The 12049-nt window shown below is 46.8% G+C and overlaps 2 protein-coding genes across 2 annotated transcripts; both read right to left on the bottom strand.

Annotated features, from left to right (window-relative positions):
* Positions 1-2009: 2009 nt before the first annotated feature.
* Positions 2010-5094, bottom strand: LOC139084304 (olfactory receptor 2AT4-like). Its single transcript, XM_070626689.1, has one exon. The coding sequence runs from the start codon at positions 5081-5083 to the stop codon at positions 4100-4102; it is 984 nt and encodes a 327-aa protein (XP_070482790.1). The 5' UTR covers positions 5084-5094; the 3' UTR covers positions 2010-4099.
* Positions 5095-10447: 5353 nt separating this feature from the next.
* Positions 10448-11502, bottom strand: LOC103554860 (olfactory receptor 2AT4-like). The gene is given in 1 exon segment (XM_070624145.1): positions 10448-11502. A coding segment is annotated over 1 exon segment (945 nt). The 3' UTR covers positions 10448-10557.
* Between the last annotated feature and the right edge of the window lie 547 nt (positions 11503-12049).

Genomic DNA, 12049 nt, shown 5'->3' with positions numbered 1-12049 from the left:
AGCACCCAACAGGCTCATGATATAAGTACTTGATATATGAATGACACGTTGTGTCATTTAGCCAACAGGTTTTATTTTTTTTATGAGAAGCTTAGGTACCCATTTGTGAGGACAGATAAATGATTAGGTGAAAAACTCAGATCATCACTGCCAGTAAAATAATTGGCTTATGTAGTCACCCCAATGCTTGGTTTTAAAAAAAAAATACTCCACTGGGAAGAATTAGGAACATTAGGACCATTAGTCATACATAGTATGACTCAGGATGAGCACTGTACCCTTAGGTAAAAGTGAGATCGATTTTAAGAAAGTGTTTTTTCTGATGTAAGTGTACCTTACATGGGTTTAAGGCAAGAGGGCTCCACAGACAATCAACCTAACTCAAGTAGGACCTTACTGCTGGAAGGCAGTCATCTTATATGTCCCTGGTTTCTTCCCTCGTCTCTACTTCTAGACGACTTTTCACACCTTCTCTTCTCTCCTCAATCCACCAACCCCTCTTCCTATTGTCACTCCAGCCAATCAGAAGAGAAGGCCCAGACTCCCGTCCCACATTCACCCACTTGCCAGCATCTCCGCTCACACGCTCTTCCTTCCCACCTGTTCCACGGGTGAACTCTTTATGCCTCCAGCTAAAGCCAGTCACACCAAGAATTCTTTCTCTCATCCAACTACAAGTTTTTACTCTCCACTGGATTATCCCCACCAGTGTACGAATATGCCTTTATTTCTTTCATCTTAAACAAAAACTTTATAAACTGCTGATAAGATTTTTAAAATCAAGGTGCAGAACAGTAATATAATATGCTACTATTTCTCTAAGAAGTAATGGAAACATGGCTACCTAGCCATATTTTTGTATAATATAGCCATATGTATGTATTATTCATATATGCATAACTATGTGGATTTGCTTATATTAAAAATGGAAAGAAAAGCCAATAAAAAGGAATAAAAGTGATTTCTTTAAAGGGGATGCAACAGGTGGAGGGAGCAGGGATGGAGGCTAGGATTCACTAAAAATTGTTGTTTCATAATTTTGACTTAAAATTCTTATAATTGTGACTTTAAAAGTCATGTATGAAGACCCTAATTACTATTGGCTGAAATTTTCACACCCTGCTAGCGCCCTTGCTTAAAATTCCATATAAGTGGTGCGTCTTTATCACAATTTGCTAAGGAAGATTTTTTCGTTTTAACATATTCCACAAAAATTTCACTGCCTGCTCCATTCACTTTTCTGAGAACGGTTTTCCTTTCTGCCTGTGTGGGGGACACCGTAGTCTGTCCATCCTGACTCTTTTGACGTGTGTGATTCCTGAAGGGGACTGAGTGTGAAAGTCCACTAGGTTTAGTTGCACGTAAACTCCGTTTCTTGAGAGGGAGACGCGGTCCAAGCTAAATCGGTCCCTCCTGACAAGTAGCCACAGGGATGCCATCCCACCTCCTGGTCAGCACTAGAGTGAAACCTCTCCTTCTCTGATGGGAGCAGCTCAAGGCTTCTGTTCTATCTGTCCACGTCCACCATGTTGTTAACTCCATGAGGACTCCCAAACAAGAAGTAGTGGGTACCATAGATCAAAAATATTTATGGGAGGGGCTGGCCCCGTGGCTGAGTGGTTAAGGTGGCCCAGGGTTTCGCTGGTTTGGATCCTGGGCACGGACATGGCAACGTTCATCAGGCCACATTGAGGCGGCATCCCACATGCCACAACTAGAAGGACCTGCAACTAAGATATACAACTATGTACCAGGGAGGATTTGGGGAGATAAAGCGGGGGAAAAAAAAGAAAAAAAAAGATTGGCCACAGTTGTTAGCTCAGGTGCCAATCTTTAAAAAAAAAAAAAATATATATATATATATATATATATATATATTTATGGGAGACATTTTTACCTTGAGTTAAATAGCCTCCGTGCTCACATCACCCCCTGTGCCTCCCTCTGAAACAGTACTCAACACACTGTGCTGTTTCTGCCCATGTCTGTCTCTCTGACTAGACCGTGAGCAAATTGAGGGCAGAGACTATCCTGATTTGTCTCTCTCTCTTTAGCTTCTACTGCACGGTCTAGCACCTCCCAAATGCTGAGTAAAGGCTGCTTAAATGAATGAACAAATTGGGGAAATTATATTCAGCATCTTGATTCTTACCGTGAAGGTGAAAACCACAATTCATTATGGGAAGACACGGACCAAACTTGGAGAACGTCTTTTGCAGCCTCTGCCCAATGGAATGACGCCTTGTACGAGTTTATTATGAAATACAATATTCATATAGAGCAAAACATATAAAGCCTAAATATACAGTTTAACTGTAAAATAAACACCATGTCATCAGCATTCAGGAGAGAATGAAACATTGACAACTCCACGTAAGGCCCTCGATGTCCCTCCCTGCTTACAACCCTCTCCCTTTCCTACAGAAATAATCATGATTCTGATTTTTATAATAAATATGCCTTCTCTTTTTGTCACAGTTTATGACATCTGTTTGCATTGATAAAAACTATAGTTTAGCTTTGCCTGTCTTTAAACTTTACATAACTGGAAACATACTATGTGTATCTTTTCGAGTTGTGATTCTTTCCCTCAACACTATGTGAGATTCCTCCGCATTGTTGCATGTATATATAATTCCTCCATGTTTTATTGACATATATGTTACATTTTATGAACATTTCACAAATTAGAGAAATGCTGCTGTGCTAGATCATAGAGTATATGTATCTTCAACATTATAACATAGTGATACAGTGTTCTCCAGAGTGGTTGTACCAATTAACACTCCCACCATCAATGTGTGAGAGCTCCACTGACCCACCTCCTCACCAATGTGGGTATTGTCAGTCTTTGACATTTTAGCCAGTCGGATTGGTTTCTAGTGGTAACTATTTGTTGTTTTCATGTGCACTTCTCCAATTACTAAAGAGGTTGAGTACGTTTTCTTATATTTATTGGACGTTTGTTTATTTCCTCTTGTGAAGTATTTTGCTCATTTTTCTAAGGCTTGACTACCTTTTTAAAAATGATTTGAAGTGATTCTCTCTATATTCTCCCTAGGAATCCTGAATCCTTTAGTTGGTCATATGCATTGCAAATAGCTTCTTTTGTTCTGTAGCTTGGCTTTCCACTCTCTTTTTGGTGACTTTTGATGAACAGAAATTCTACATTTTAAAGCAGTCAAATTTATATTTTTCTTCTCTAGGTTTAGAACTTTTCAAAAATCTTGTTTAAGAAATATTTCCCCATCCAGGCCAGCCCCTTGGCAGAGTGACTAAGTTTGTGTGCTCTGCTTCAGTGGCCCGGGGTTCACCGGTTCAGATCCTGGGTGTGGACCTACACATCGCTGGTCAAGCCGTGCTGTGGCAGCATCCCACACAGAAGAACTAGAGTGACCTACATCTAGGATGTACAACTATGTACTGGGGCTTTGGGGAGAAAAAAACTGAGGAGGATTGGCAACAGATGTTCGCTCAGGGCCAATTTTCCTTATCAAAAAAAAAAAAGAAAGAAAGAAAGAAAAGAAAAGAAATATATCCCCATCCAAAGATCAGGACTATAGACTCCTGTATGGTTTTATAGTTTTGCCTTTAATATTTAGGTATTTAATGAGATTGCTTGAGGTAAGAGACAAATTTTGTTTTTGACATATGGATAGCTTATAGTTCTAATATTATTTATTTTATGTGCATCTTCCACACTCATCTACAGTATCATTTCCTTCGTAGATCAATTGTCCGTGTATTTAGGGGTCTGTTTCTGGGCTCTCTATTCTATTTCATTGATCTACATGTCTATCCATGCCTTAATAACTAACCTCTCTGTGTTCTCATCTTTATTACTATTTTAACCTTACTGTATTGAAAAATCTATTAGGTACTTTTAAGAAGATGCTTTTTATATTTTATCTGACATTTTTATTTCTTTCCACAGAAAGGTTGATTTCATAACCCAGCCTATCATTAATGGAAATAGAAGTCCCAATGGTATATTTTTGGCCTTGCTGTAAGTCATTCTTTCTTTCTAAAAATTTTTTGATGATGTTCTCTGTTCTCAGCACACTGGTATCCTGGGAGAAGAATTAACTACATCTAAGGATCAAGGACCCCGAAAACACCCTGGGTCCTGGGGATGTGCCATTTTGGTGATGACTGCTTTGACATCCTTGTTCCTCAGCGTGTAGATGAGAGGGTTGAGGACAGGTGTGAGAATAGCATACACCACATTGCCCATGATGTGGAAGTCGAGGGGCAGGTCAGCTCTATAGGCCATGTAGGCTATGGCAATGGATGAGTAGTAGGTGCCAACCACCAGGAGGTGGGAGCTGCAGGTGGGGAAGGCTTTTGAGCGTCCTTCTCGGGAGCTGATGCGAAGCACTGAGGCCAGGATGTGGGCATAGGAGAGAAGCACTAGGAGAAGGGGCAGGAAGGACACCACCATGGCGATGCAGAAGCCCATGAGGGTCTGGGGCATGGTGTCAGAGCAGGAGGCCTGGACCACAGCTAAGTGGTCACAGAAGCAGTTGTATATGTGAACAGCGCTGTCAAAAGCCATGTGGGAGGTCTGCACCACTGCCGGGATGGGCAGGAGGAGGGCAGTGAGCCAGGCAGCGGCTGCCAGGGCAGCGTTGGTCTGTGGGGCCATGAGGACAGGGTAGTGCAGTGGGCGGCAGATAGCTACATAGCAGTCATAGGCCATGACCACCAGGATGAAGGCTTCAGAGCAGGAGAAGCTGTGGAAGAGGTACATCTGCAGGAAGCAGGCAGGGAAGCTGAGGAGGCAGTCCCCAAGCAAGAGTAGGGACAGCATCTTGGGGACAGTGGACGTGGTGAAAATGATGTCCAAGGCAGAGAGGTTGATCAGGAAGAAGTACATGGGCTTGTGGAGGCTGGGCTCTATCACCACGGCCACCAGGATCAGCGTGTTCCCCACCAGGACGAACAGGTAGAAGAACAGGAAGATGAAGAAGACAGGGAGGAAGAGGGACTCCTGCAGGGAGGGGATGCCCACCAGGTAGAAGATGGGTGAAGAATCTTCTGATCCATCACAGGCTGTGGTGTTCATGGTGTGACACAGCGGCATGCCAGGATGACATACAGCCAGAGCATCTGGAAACCAGAAAAACCAGGAATTTGGAATGAAATTCTGTACAGGTCACTGTGCAATTATTACAATCCACATAGTTTATGACCAAGTTTCGGGGACTGGTGGTACCATCCAACACTGACTCTTCCACTTTAACCCACAATTTCCTCCTCCCTTCTTCCATCAAGTAATGAGTCAGCACCTACAATGTGCAAGGTTGTGAGAAGGTACACAGGCTTCACAGGGCTTAAATCCTAATAGAAGGATGGCACATTTAAAAGCCAGTCAGGCAGTTGGTTATCTAGTTACAGCTCTGATAACGCATTGAAGGAGCTTCTGTCCCTTGTCTGCTCCATGTCCCACACTATCTTTTGGGCATCAGATCTTAGATGAGCTCTTAGACACTCACGTTCCTGTATTTTCTTCTACTCTTGCTTAAAGTTATACTAAGTGACATCACAATCATCACTTTGCCATAAAGAGGTGATGTTTTCACGGTTTTCTGCAACAAACTGCTTGTTCACTCTACTTAGTACCCAGGGAATGGTTCCTCTCTCATTCTCCGGGTGCAGCATCTCCACCTCCCTCTCTCTCTACTGAGTTCTCTGGGTGCCCTCCCACCCAGGTGTCAGTGATGGGTGGATCCACTCACTTCCTGATGGGGTCTGGGCTGAAGGCGAATCTTCCCACCACTCAGGGCATGGCCTGGGTCTCCTTCTTCCTTCCTCCTGGGAAGGAGGACGCTGCAGGCCAGCAGGTGTTCTGTTTAGTTCTTTTATGCCCACTCAGCCGTTAGCTCCTCTCATATCAACTCAGGAGAAGCACAAGGACCTGCCATGAGAGCCATTGTTGCTGGAGAACTGAAAAACTGCCCAAAGACAAAAGAACCCTCCAACAGAGGTTATTCACTAGATGTGTGCGGGGGGTAACTCTGGGACTCGGTGGATTGAGCTGAGGACATGTTGGCTCGTCCCACCCTCAGGATGAGCCTGTCACGAGCCTTTGGGCAGCTCCAGGTTTGCATCTGCTTCACTGCTCTTGAACCCCAGTGATGCCACAAGCGGTCTTCCTTTGAATTACTTGGATCGCACCTATCTTCTTTCTTTTCTAAAAAAATTAGCAAAACAAACAAAAAACCCTCTTATGTCCAAGAATCATCAGATGTCAGAATTGGGAAAAAAGGTTTTTTTAATTTTTAATTCCCACCTGACTCCCCTCTGCCCACCTCCTCACTGCCTTTTACAAATGTCCTGGTGGCCCTGTGATCGGTTTGGTTCGCGCAGCCCCGCTCCTAGATTCAGACGTGGTGACTGGGAAATGCTTTGTCTGAAACACGTGTGGGACAGACACCGTCCTGTGTGTGCTCCTTGAAAGAGAACCTCCCTCAGAAGTCACCCCATGACCCAGCCAAGAAGGTGACCCGGGATGGTCTCCATTTTAAAGGGTTATCCCTCAGTTAACCAAACCCCATCCCGACAAATTTGGTTGGGGATTTTTTCTCATCACCCAAAGACTGTGATGCAAACTACACTACCCTGGACCCTTCTGCCCCCAGAGAGGCGGTCAAGGCTGACGGTGCTGGGTGAGGCGGAGTAGGGGAGTTTGAGGGGCAGAGACGCAGAAGACCAAAGCAAGAGGGGCCCTAAGAGGCCGAAAGTCCAGGTGCCCCTCCTCCCTGCTCTATCCCAACACTCTGCAGACGGAGGTAGGGACGCTGAGAGCTCCGTGAGAGGTGGCACATGGCTTTTCACTGCCGGGAGGTGCTGGACTATCCCACACGCACGCCAGGCGCACCACAAATACTTCCTGAAAGAATTCAACCTTTGCTATTTCAAAGCACCGTTCAACTAGCCCATCATAGGAAATGTACAAATTTGGCTGGACTTTCTCACAATTATTTTACAGGTTAGGGTTCTGGTTTTACTTTGAGTTACACACTACGTGTGAGGGATTCAGCCGTGTGCTTAGGGCCTAAAGGGTGCTGTTTCCCAGGGCAAGGAACGGATTCTCCCTGTCAGGATTGTCTACAAGCAGTTACAGTGCTGGTGGGGGACACAGAAAGACAGAACAACCAATCACCCGGATGTCCAACCTGACGCTGTACTTTACGTCTGTCATCTCCTCCCACCATCCAACGGGCCAGGGAACGCTTATGCCCCCTCCACAGATGAGAATCTGAGAGTCAGTTGAAGGCCATGGCTGGTGAGGTTGTTCTGGTGCCAGCCTGCTGTGAGGCCCACCTGGCAACCAAGAGTCCTGGCTCCTGGACCAGCTCCGCCACTCACTTGCCGTGACTTTGGGCCCCTGAGCCTTGGTTTCTCACCTGGGCAGTGAGGGGATTGGAGGAAGAGATCTCTGAGGGGTTTCCAAGCCAATGAGCCCTTTTCTGAGGGCCCCCTCTGTGTTTGGCAGAGCAGTGTCACAGGGTCCGTGCCCAAAGGGAGAGGGCGCGGGCTCTCCCACCTGGTGACACCTGCTGCCAGCCGGGTTCCTCACCTTCATTATGTCATGTGGACCTTAGTGGTTAAGTGCGTGGACTTGTGCATCAGAAAAGACTGGATTCTAATCCCACCCCTACCCCCAGCTGTGTCACCTTGGGCCTTTTCCCTTTATCTGTCACCTCCTGGGGCTGAGTCCTCACAGAGAGAATGCTTAGATGATGCTTACACAAGAGCCTGGAACACGTAAGAGCTCAAAGTGTGCAAGTGTTTCCAATGGTTATTACTGTCATAAGCCTTGCTTTCATATGAGGTGGCCTTGGCCAAGATCATTTGAATCTCACCTGTGAGTGCACCCCTTGCCCAGACCTGCCAGGACACGTGGCCCAAAGTCCCACAGCCCATCTGTGCATAGCCAACCTGGATCCTGGGCTCCTGCCTCTTGTGCGCACCGCATCAATCTCTCTGGGCCCCTGACCAGGTTTATATGCCCCCTACATCCTTGCCTCTGTCTCCCCACTCTGGTCTTTGCTGAGCTTTGGTACTTTGCCCCCAGCACACTCACCTGTCAAGCCCTGTTTACCTTGGTGTCTCCCGTGGTGTCCCCTTTGTGTCTGCAAACCAGGCCCAGCAGGGAAGAACCAGGCAGGAGCCGAGCTGTTACGCCCGCTAACCCCTCTCTTCAGCCAGGCCTGCTGGGGCCCTCTCCCTCAAGATGGGCCTCCTCTGGGGCAATGTGTCCCCCCAGTCACCCAGGATCCGCTTCTCGCCTCCTCCTGCATGCATTGGGAGGGACTTGCCTCTGGGATTCTCTGATAATGAGAACAGCACTGTTAACAGCCCTCCTGGGTTCCAGAACTTTACAACCATTGGGACTGCTTTTACTGACATTATTCCTCTGGTCTCCAGAACAGCAAGGGGAGACAGGCAGCCCAAGAGTTGGAGACCGGCGTCCAGAGAAGTGAACTGACTTGCCAATGCTTATGCTCTGTTTAGTATCTGAGCTACAAGTCAGACCAGGGCTTCCTTCCCAGGCCTGTGCTCTGCAGTATTCCATCGTGGGTTAGGGTGTAGGGACTGGAGTGAGAAAGTCCTGGCTTTGAATACAAGTTCTAATGTATTTTAGCCATGTCACCTTAGGCAAGTTACTTAACCTCTCTGAGTCTGAGTTTCTCCGTCCATAAAATAGAACATAACCATATTACCTATCTCGTAGAGTTTTTGAGACGATTTAGTGAGATAAAAGATATAGGGTGCTTGGAGTGAAACATGATTATTCAAAAATTACGCCAGGAGTTTTGTTTGCGTCACCTGGTAATAGCCAGGGAACAGGCTGCCTGCATATCTTCAATTTCCCAGGGGACTGGTGGTGTCCATCTCCTGCGAGAGAGTGTGCAACTTTCATGGGCTCTCAGGGTCTCTAGATGCCAACCACCCTGCTTTACCAGGATGGTAGTCAACAGCTGGCATCTAAGCTTAGATGCCTTAGTACCAGTAGCCAGTTTATTCTGCTTATAAAGCTACTCTCTTGCTCCCTTTCCACCCAAAAGGAAAGCAATAAGGTAAGGACAGTTATACCCATATCTAGGGTGTATGTGTGTGAGCTGTTAGCAGCCAACGTGCAGCTGCTAGAGGGCAGGCCACCAACTGTGTCTGCTACAGTCTACCCCTTGAACCTCTCGGATTCATTCACTTATCATGAGAATGTCACTCCATTTGGACACAGAGCTTCTGATTACTCACAATTTGGGGGGAAATTTCTAAAAGAAGTGCGATTAATTACTGCCCCTGCTGCTACAGTCAGTCCCAAGGCTGCAAGTGACACTCATCAACCCTCTCCTCTGCCGCCCATTCTAGATGCCCTTCTCCTTTCCCTTCACGTTCCATCACTGCAGTGGTCTAGATGGATCCTCTTCCAGCATGACCCAGACCTCATCCCTGACGGTTCTGAGCCCCTGGTCACTATGCCTCACCAGGCTGTGGTTGCTTTAATTGTTCATTTACGGTTAAAGTTGGTCATGGAAGAAACAAGAAATGCTCCTGTGCCTGAGTGCCAACCTTCCAGCCCCCGTTACATAAGAGCAGTCTTACTTCCTCTGGAAGATCAGGGTCAGCTACCCTTGAGAGCATGGTGACTCCTTTTTCTGACTGCTGGTCTACCTCCCTGATGGGCTGACAATGACCAGGTAACAACTGTAGCTTTAAATTTAGTGAGACTTACTGTGTCTCTTGCGGAGTCAGAACTGCTTAATCTACACAGGCTAAAATCATCGAGACTGGGGGCACAGATTCCCCCAGGTGGGTCACTGCAGGTAACGGTGAGTAGAGCCACTCTAACTTCCGCCTCCTGGTTCTTGGCAGGAAGCATCACTTTTTAATGGGCATCCAAGCCCATTAATGCAATCCAGCTAAAAATAGATCCTCCTCATCGGACAGGAGCATGGACCCCGTTACCACTCCCTGATTGGAGCAGCTGGTGGATTTCTTACGCAGTCATTTCAAGCCTCCGGCCCACCCCTGACAATATTGCTGATAAACCAGTGCTTGGTAACAAACAAGTGATATCAACATCAAAAATATAAGGATTTCTGGAGAAAATATTAACATTAAATTAAATGCTAACTTCTTGGCTCCCACAGCCCCTTTGTGTCTCTCCATCCTATCACCCAATGTTGTTTCTCTGGGTCTGAAGCTCTCACTAGACTGTGGATACCTCAAGGGCAGCAACTGCGTCTGGTTCATTTCTGTCTCTAGCACCTAATAAAGACTGGTATGAGTGACTGAACGATCAAATTTTATTCATCACATTAACAATTGATGAAAACTGTGAAAACTACAATTATATAGTGAAAACTATAGCACCAGTGGGAAGCCTTCTTAATCCAGTATTTGAGGACCACGTTTGAGATGTCTGCTCAACAGAATTAAGCATATTTAGGCTGCTGTAATTCATTTAAAATATTTATTGTGTTTCTATTCTGTGCTAGGCATTGTCAATGGTGTCCAGGGAGCTGAATGAGTTGCATCTAAGGATCAAGGACCCCGAGAATGCCCTGGGTCCCGGGGACATGCTACTTTGATGATGACTGCTTTGATATCCTTGTTCCTCAGCGTGTAGATGAGAGGGTTGAGGATTGGTGTGAGAATAGCATACACCACCTTGCCCATGATATGGAAGTTGAGGGGCAAGTCAGCTCTATAGGCCACGCAGGCTATGGCAATGGATGAGTAGTAGGTGCCAACCACCAGGACGTGGGAGCTGCAGGTGGAGAAGGCTTTTGAGCATCCTTCTCGGGAGCTGATGTGCAGCACCGAGGCCAGGATGTGGGCATAGGAGAGAAGCACCAGGAGAAGGGGCAGGAAGGACACCACCATGGCGATACAGAAGCCCATGAAGGTCTGGGGCGTGGTGTCAGAGCAGGAGGCCTGGACCACAGCTAAGTGGTCACAGAAGCAGTGGTAGACCTGGGCCACAGGACTAAAAGCCATGTGGGAGGTCTGCACCACTGCCGGGATGGGCAGGAGGCCGGCTGCCAGGGCAGCGTTGGTCTGTGGGGCCATGAGAACAGGGTAGTGCAGTGGGCGGCAGATAGCTACATAGCGGTCATAGGCCATGACCACCAGGATGAAGGCTTCAGAGCAGGAGAAGCTGTGGAAGAGGTACATCTGCAGGAAGCAGGCAGGAAAGCTGAGGAGGCGGTCCCCAAGCAAGAGTAGGGACAGCATCTTGGGGACAGTGGTTGTAGTGGAGACGATGTCCAGGGCCTAGAGGTTGATCAGGAAGAAGTACACGGGCTTATGGAGGCTGGGCTCTATCACCACAGCCACAAAGATCAGTGAGTTCCCCACCAGGATGAACAGGTAGATTAAGAGGAAAATCAAGAAGACAGGGAAGAAGAGGGATTTGGGAAGAGAGGGGATGCCCACCAGGTAGAAGATGGGTGAGGAGTCCTCTGCTCCGTTACAGGTGGCTTCCATAGCGAGTCAGGGCTGAACGTCTGCAGACAGACACTGGGAACATCAGCACATACCTGGAAACCAGAACAACCAGGGAAACATTAACTAGAACATGCATCTTTTTCTCTCCAACCATGGTCTCAATCCCAACAGTTTCTTTGTTCTTGGAATTTCATAGCACAACCAAGATGCCCAGGATGGTGAGGTGTCTAATGAGCAATGGTCGAAATAGCTGGTCCTGTCTGGTGGGAAAGAGAGGTGGACACAAACACTGGACGGGCTGGCACAGGGCAGGAACACTTACAAAGAACTAGGGCCAGTATCAGTGGCTGCAGGGCCCGGAGATCATCCTCACATATGGAATAAGTTTCTTACGATTAAAACTATCCCATAAATGAAACGACTGGCTTGAAAAGTAGTGCGTTCCGTCTAACAAGAGGTATGCAATGCTGGGGCCTTTGGCTGAAACATTACAGGGGAGGTTTAATGTTTGGATAGGAGCTAGATTGAAAACCTTTAAGCAGCCTTCTAATCCTAGATCCCTTGCTTCTTAATAAAAAAAAAGTAT

Source organism: Equus przewalskii, chromosome 6, assembly GCF_037783145.1.
Source record: "Equus przewalskii isolate Varuska chromosome 6, EquPr2, whole genome shotgun sequence".
NCBI lineage: Eukaryota > Metazoa > Chordata > Mammalia > Perissodactyla > Equidae > Equus > Equus przewalskii.
Note: the sequence above shows the minus strand (reverse complement) of the source record. Positions and strands in the feature narration are given on the sequence as shown.

What these genes read in the sequence shown, in the direction of transcription:
- LOC139084304 (XM_070626689.1), bottom strand. Translation starts at nt 5,083, where the DNA reads ATGCCGCTGTGTCACACCATGAACACCACAGCCTGTGATGGATCAGAA.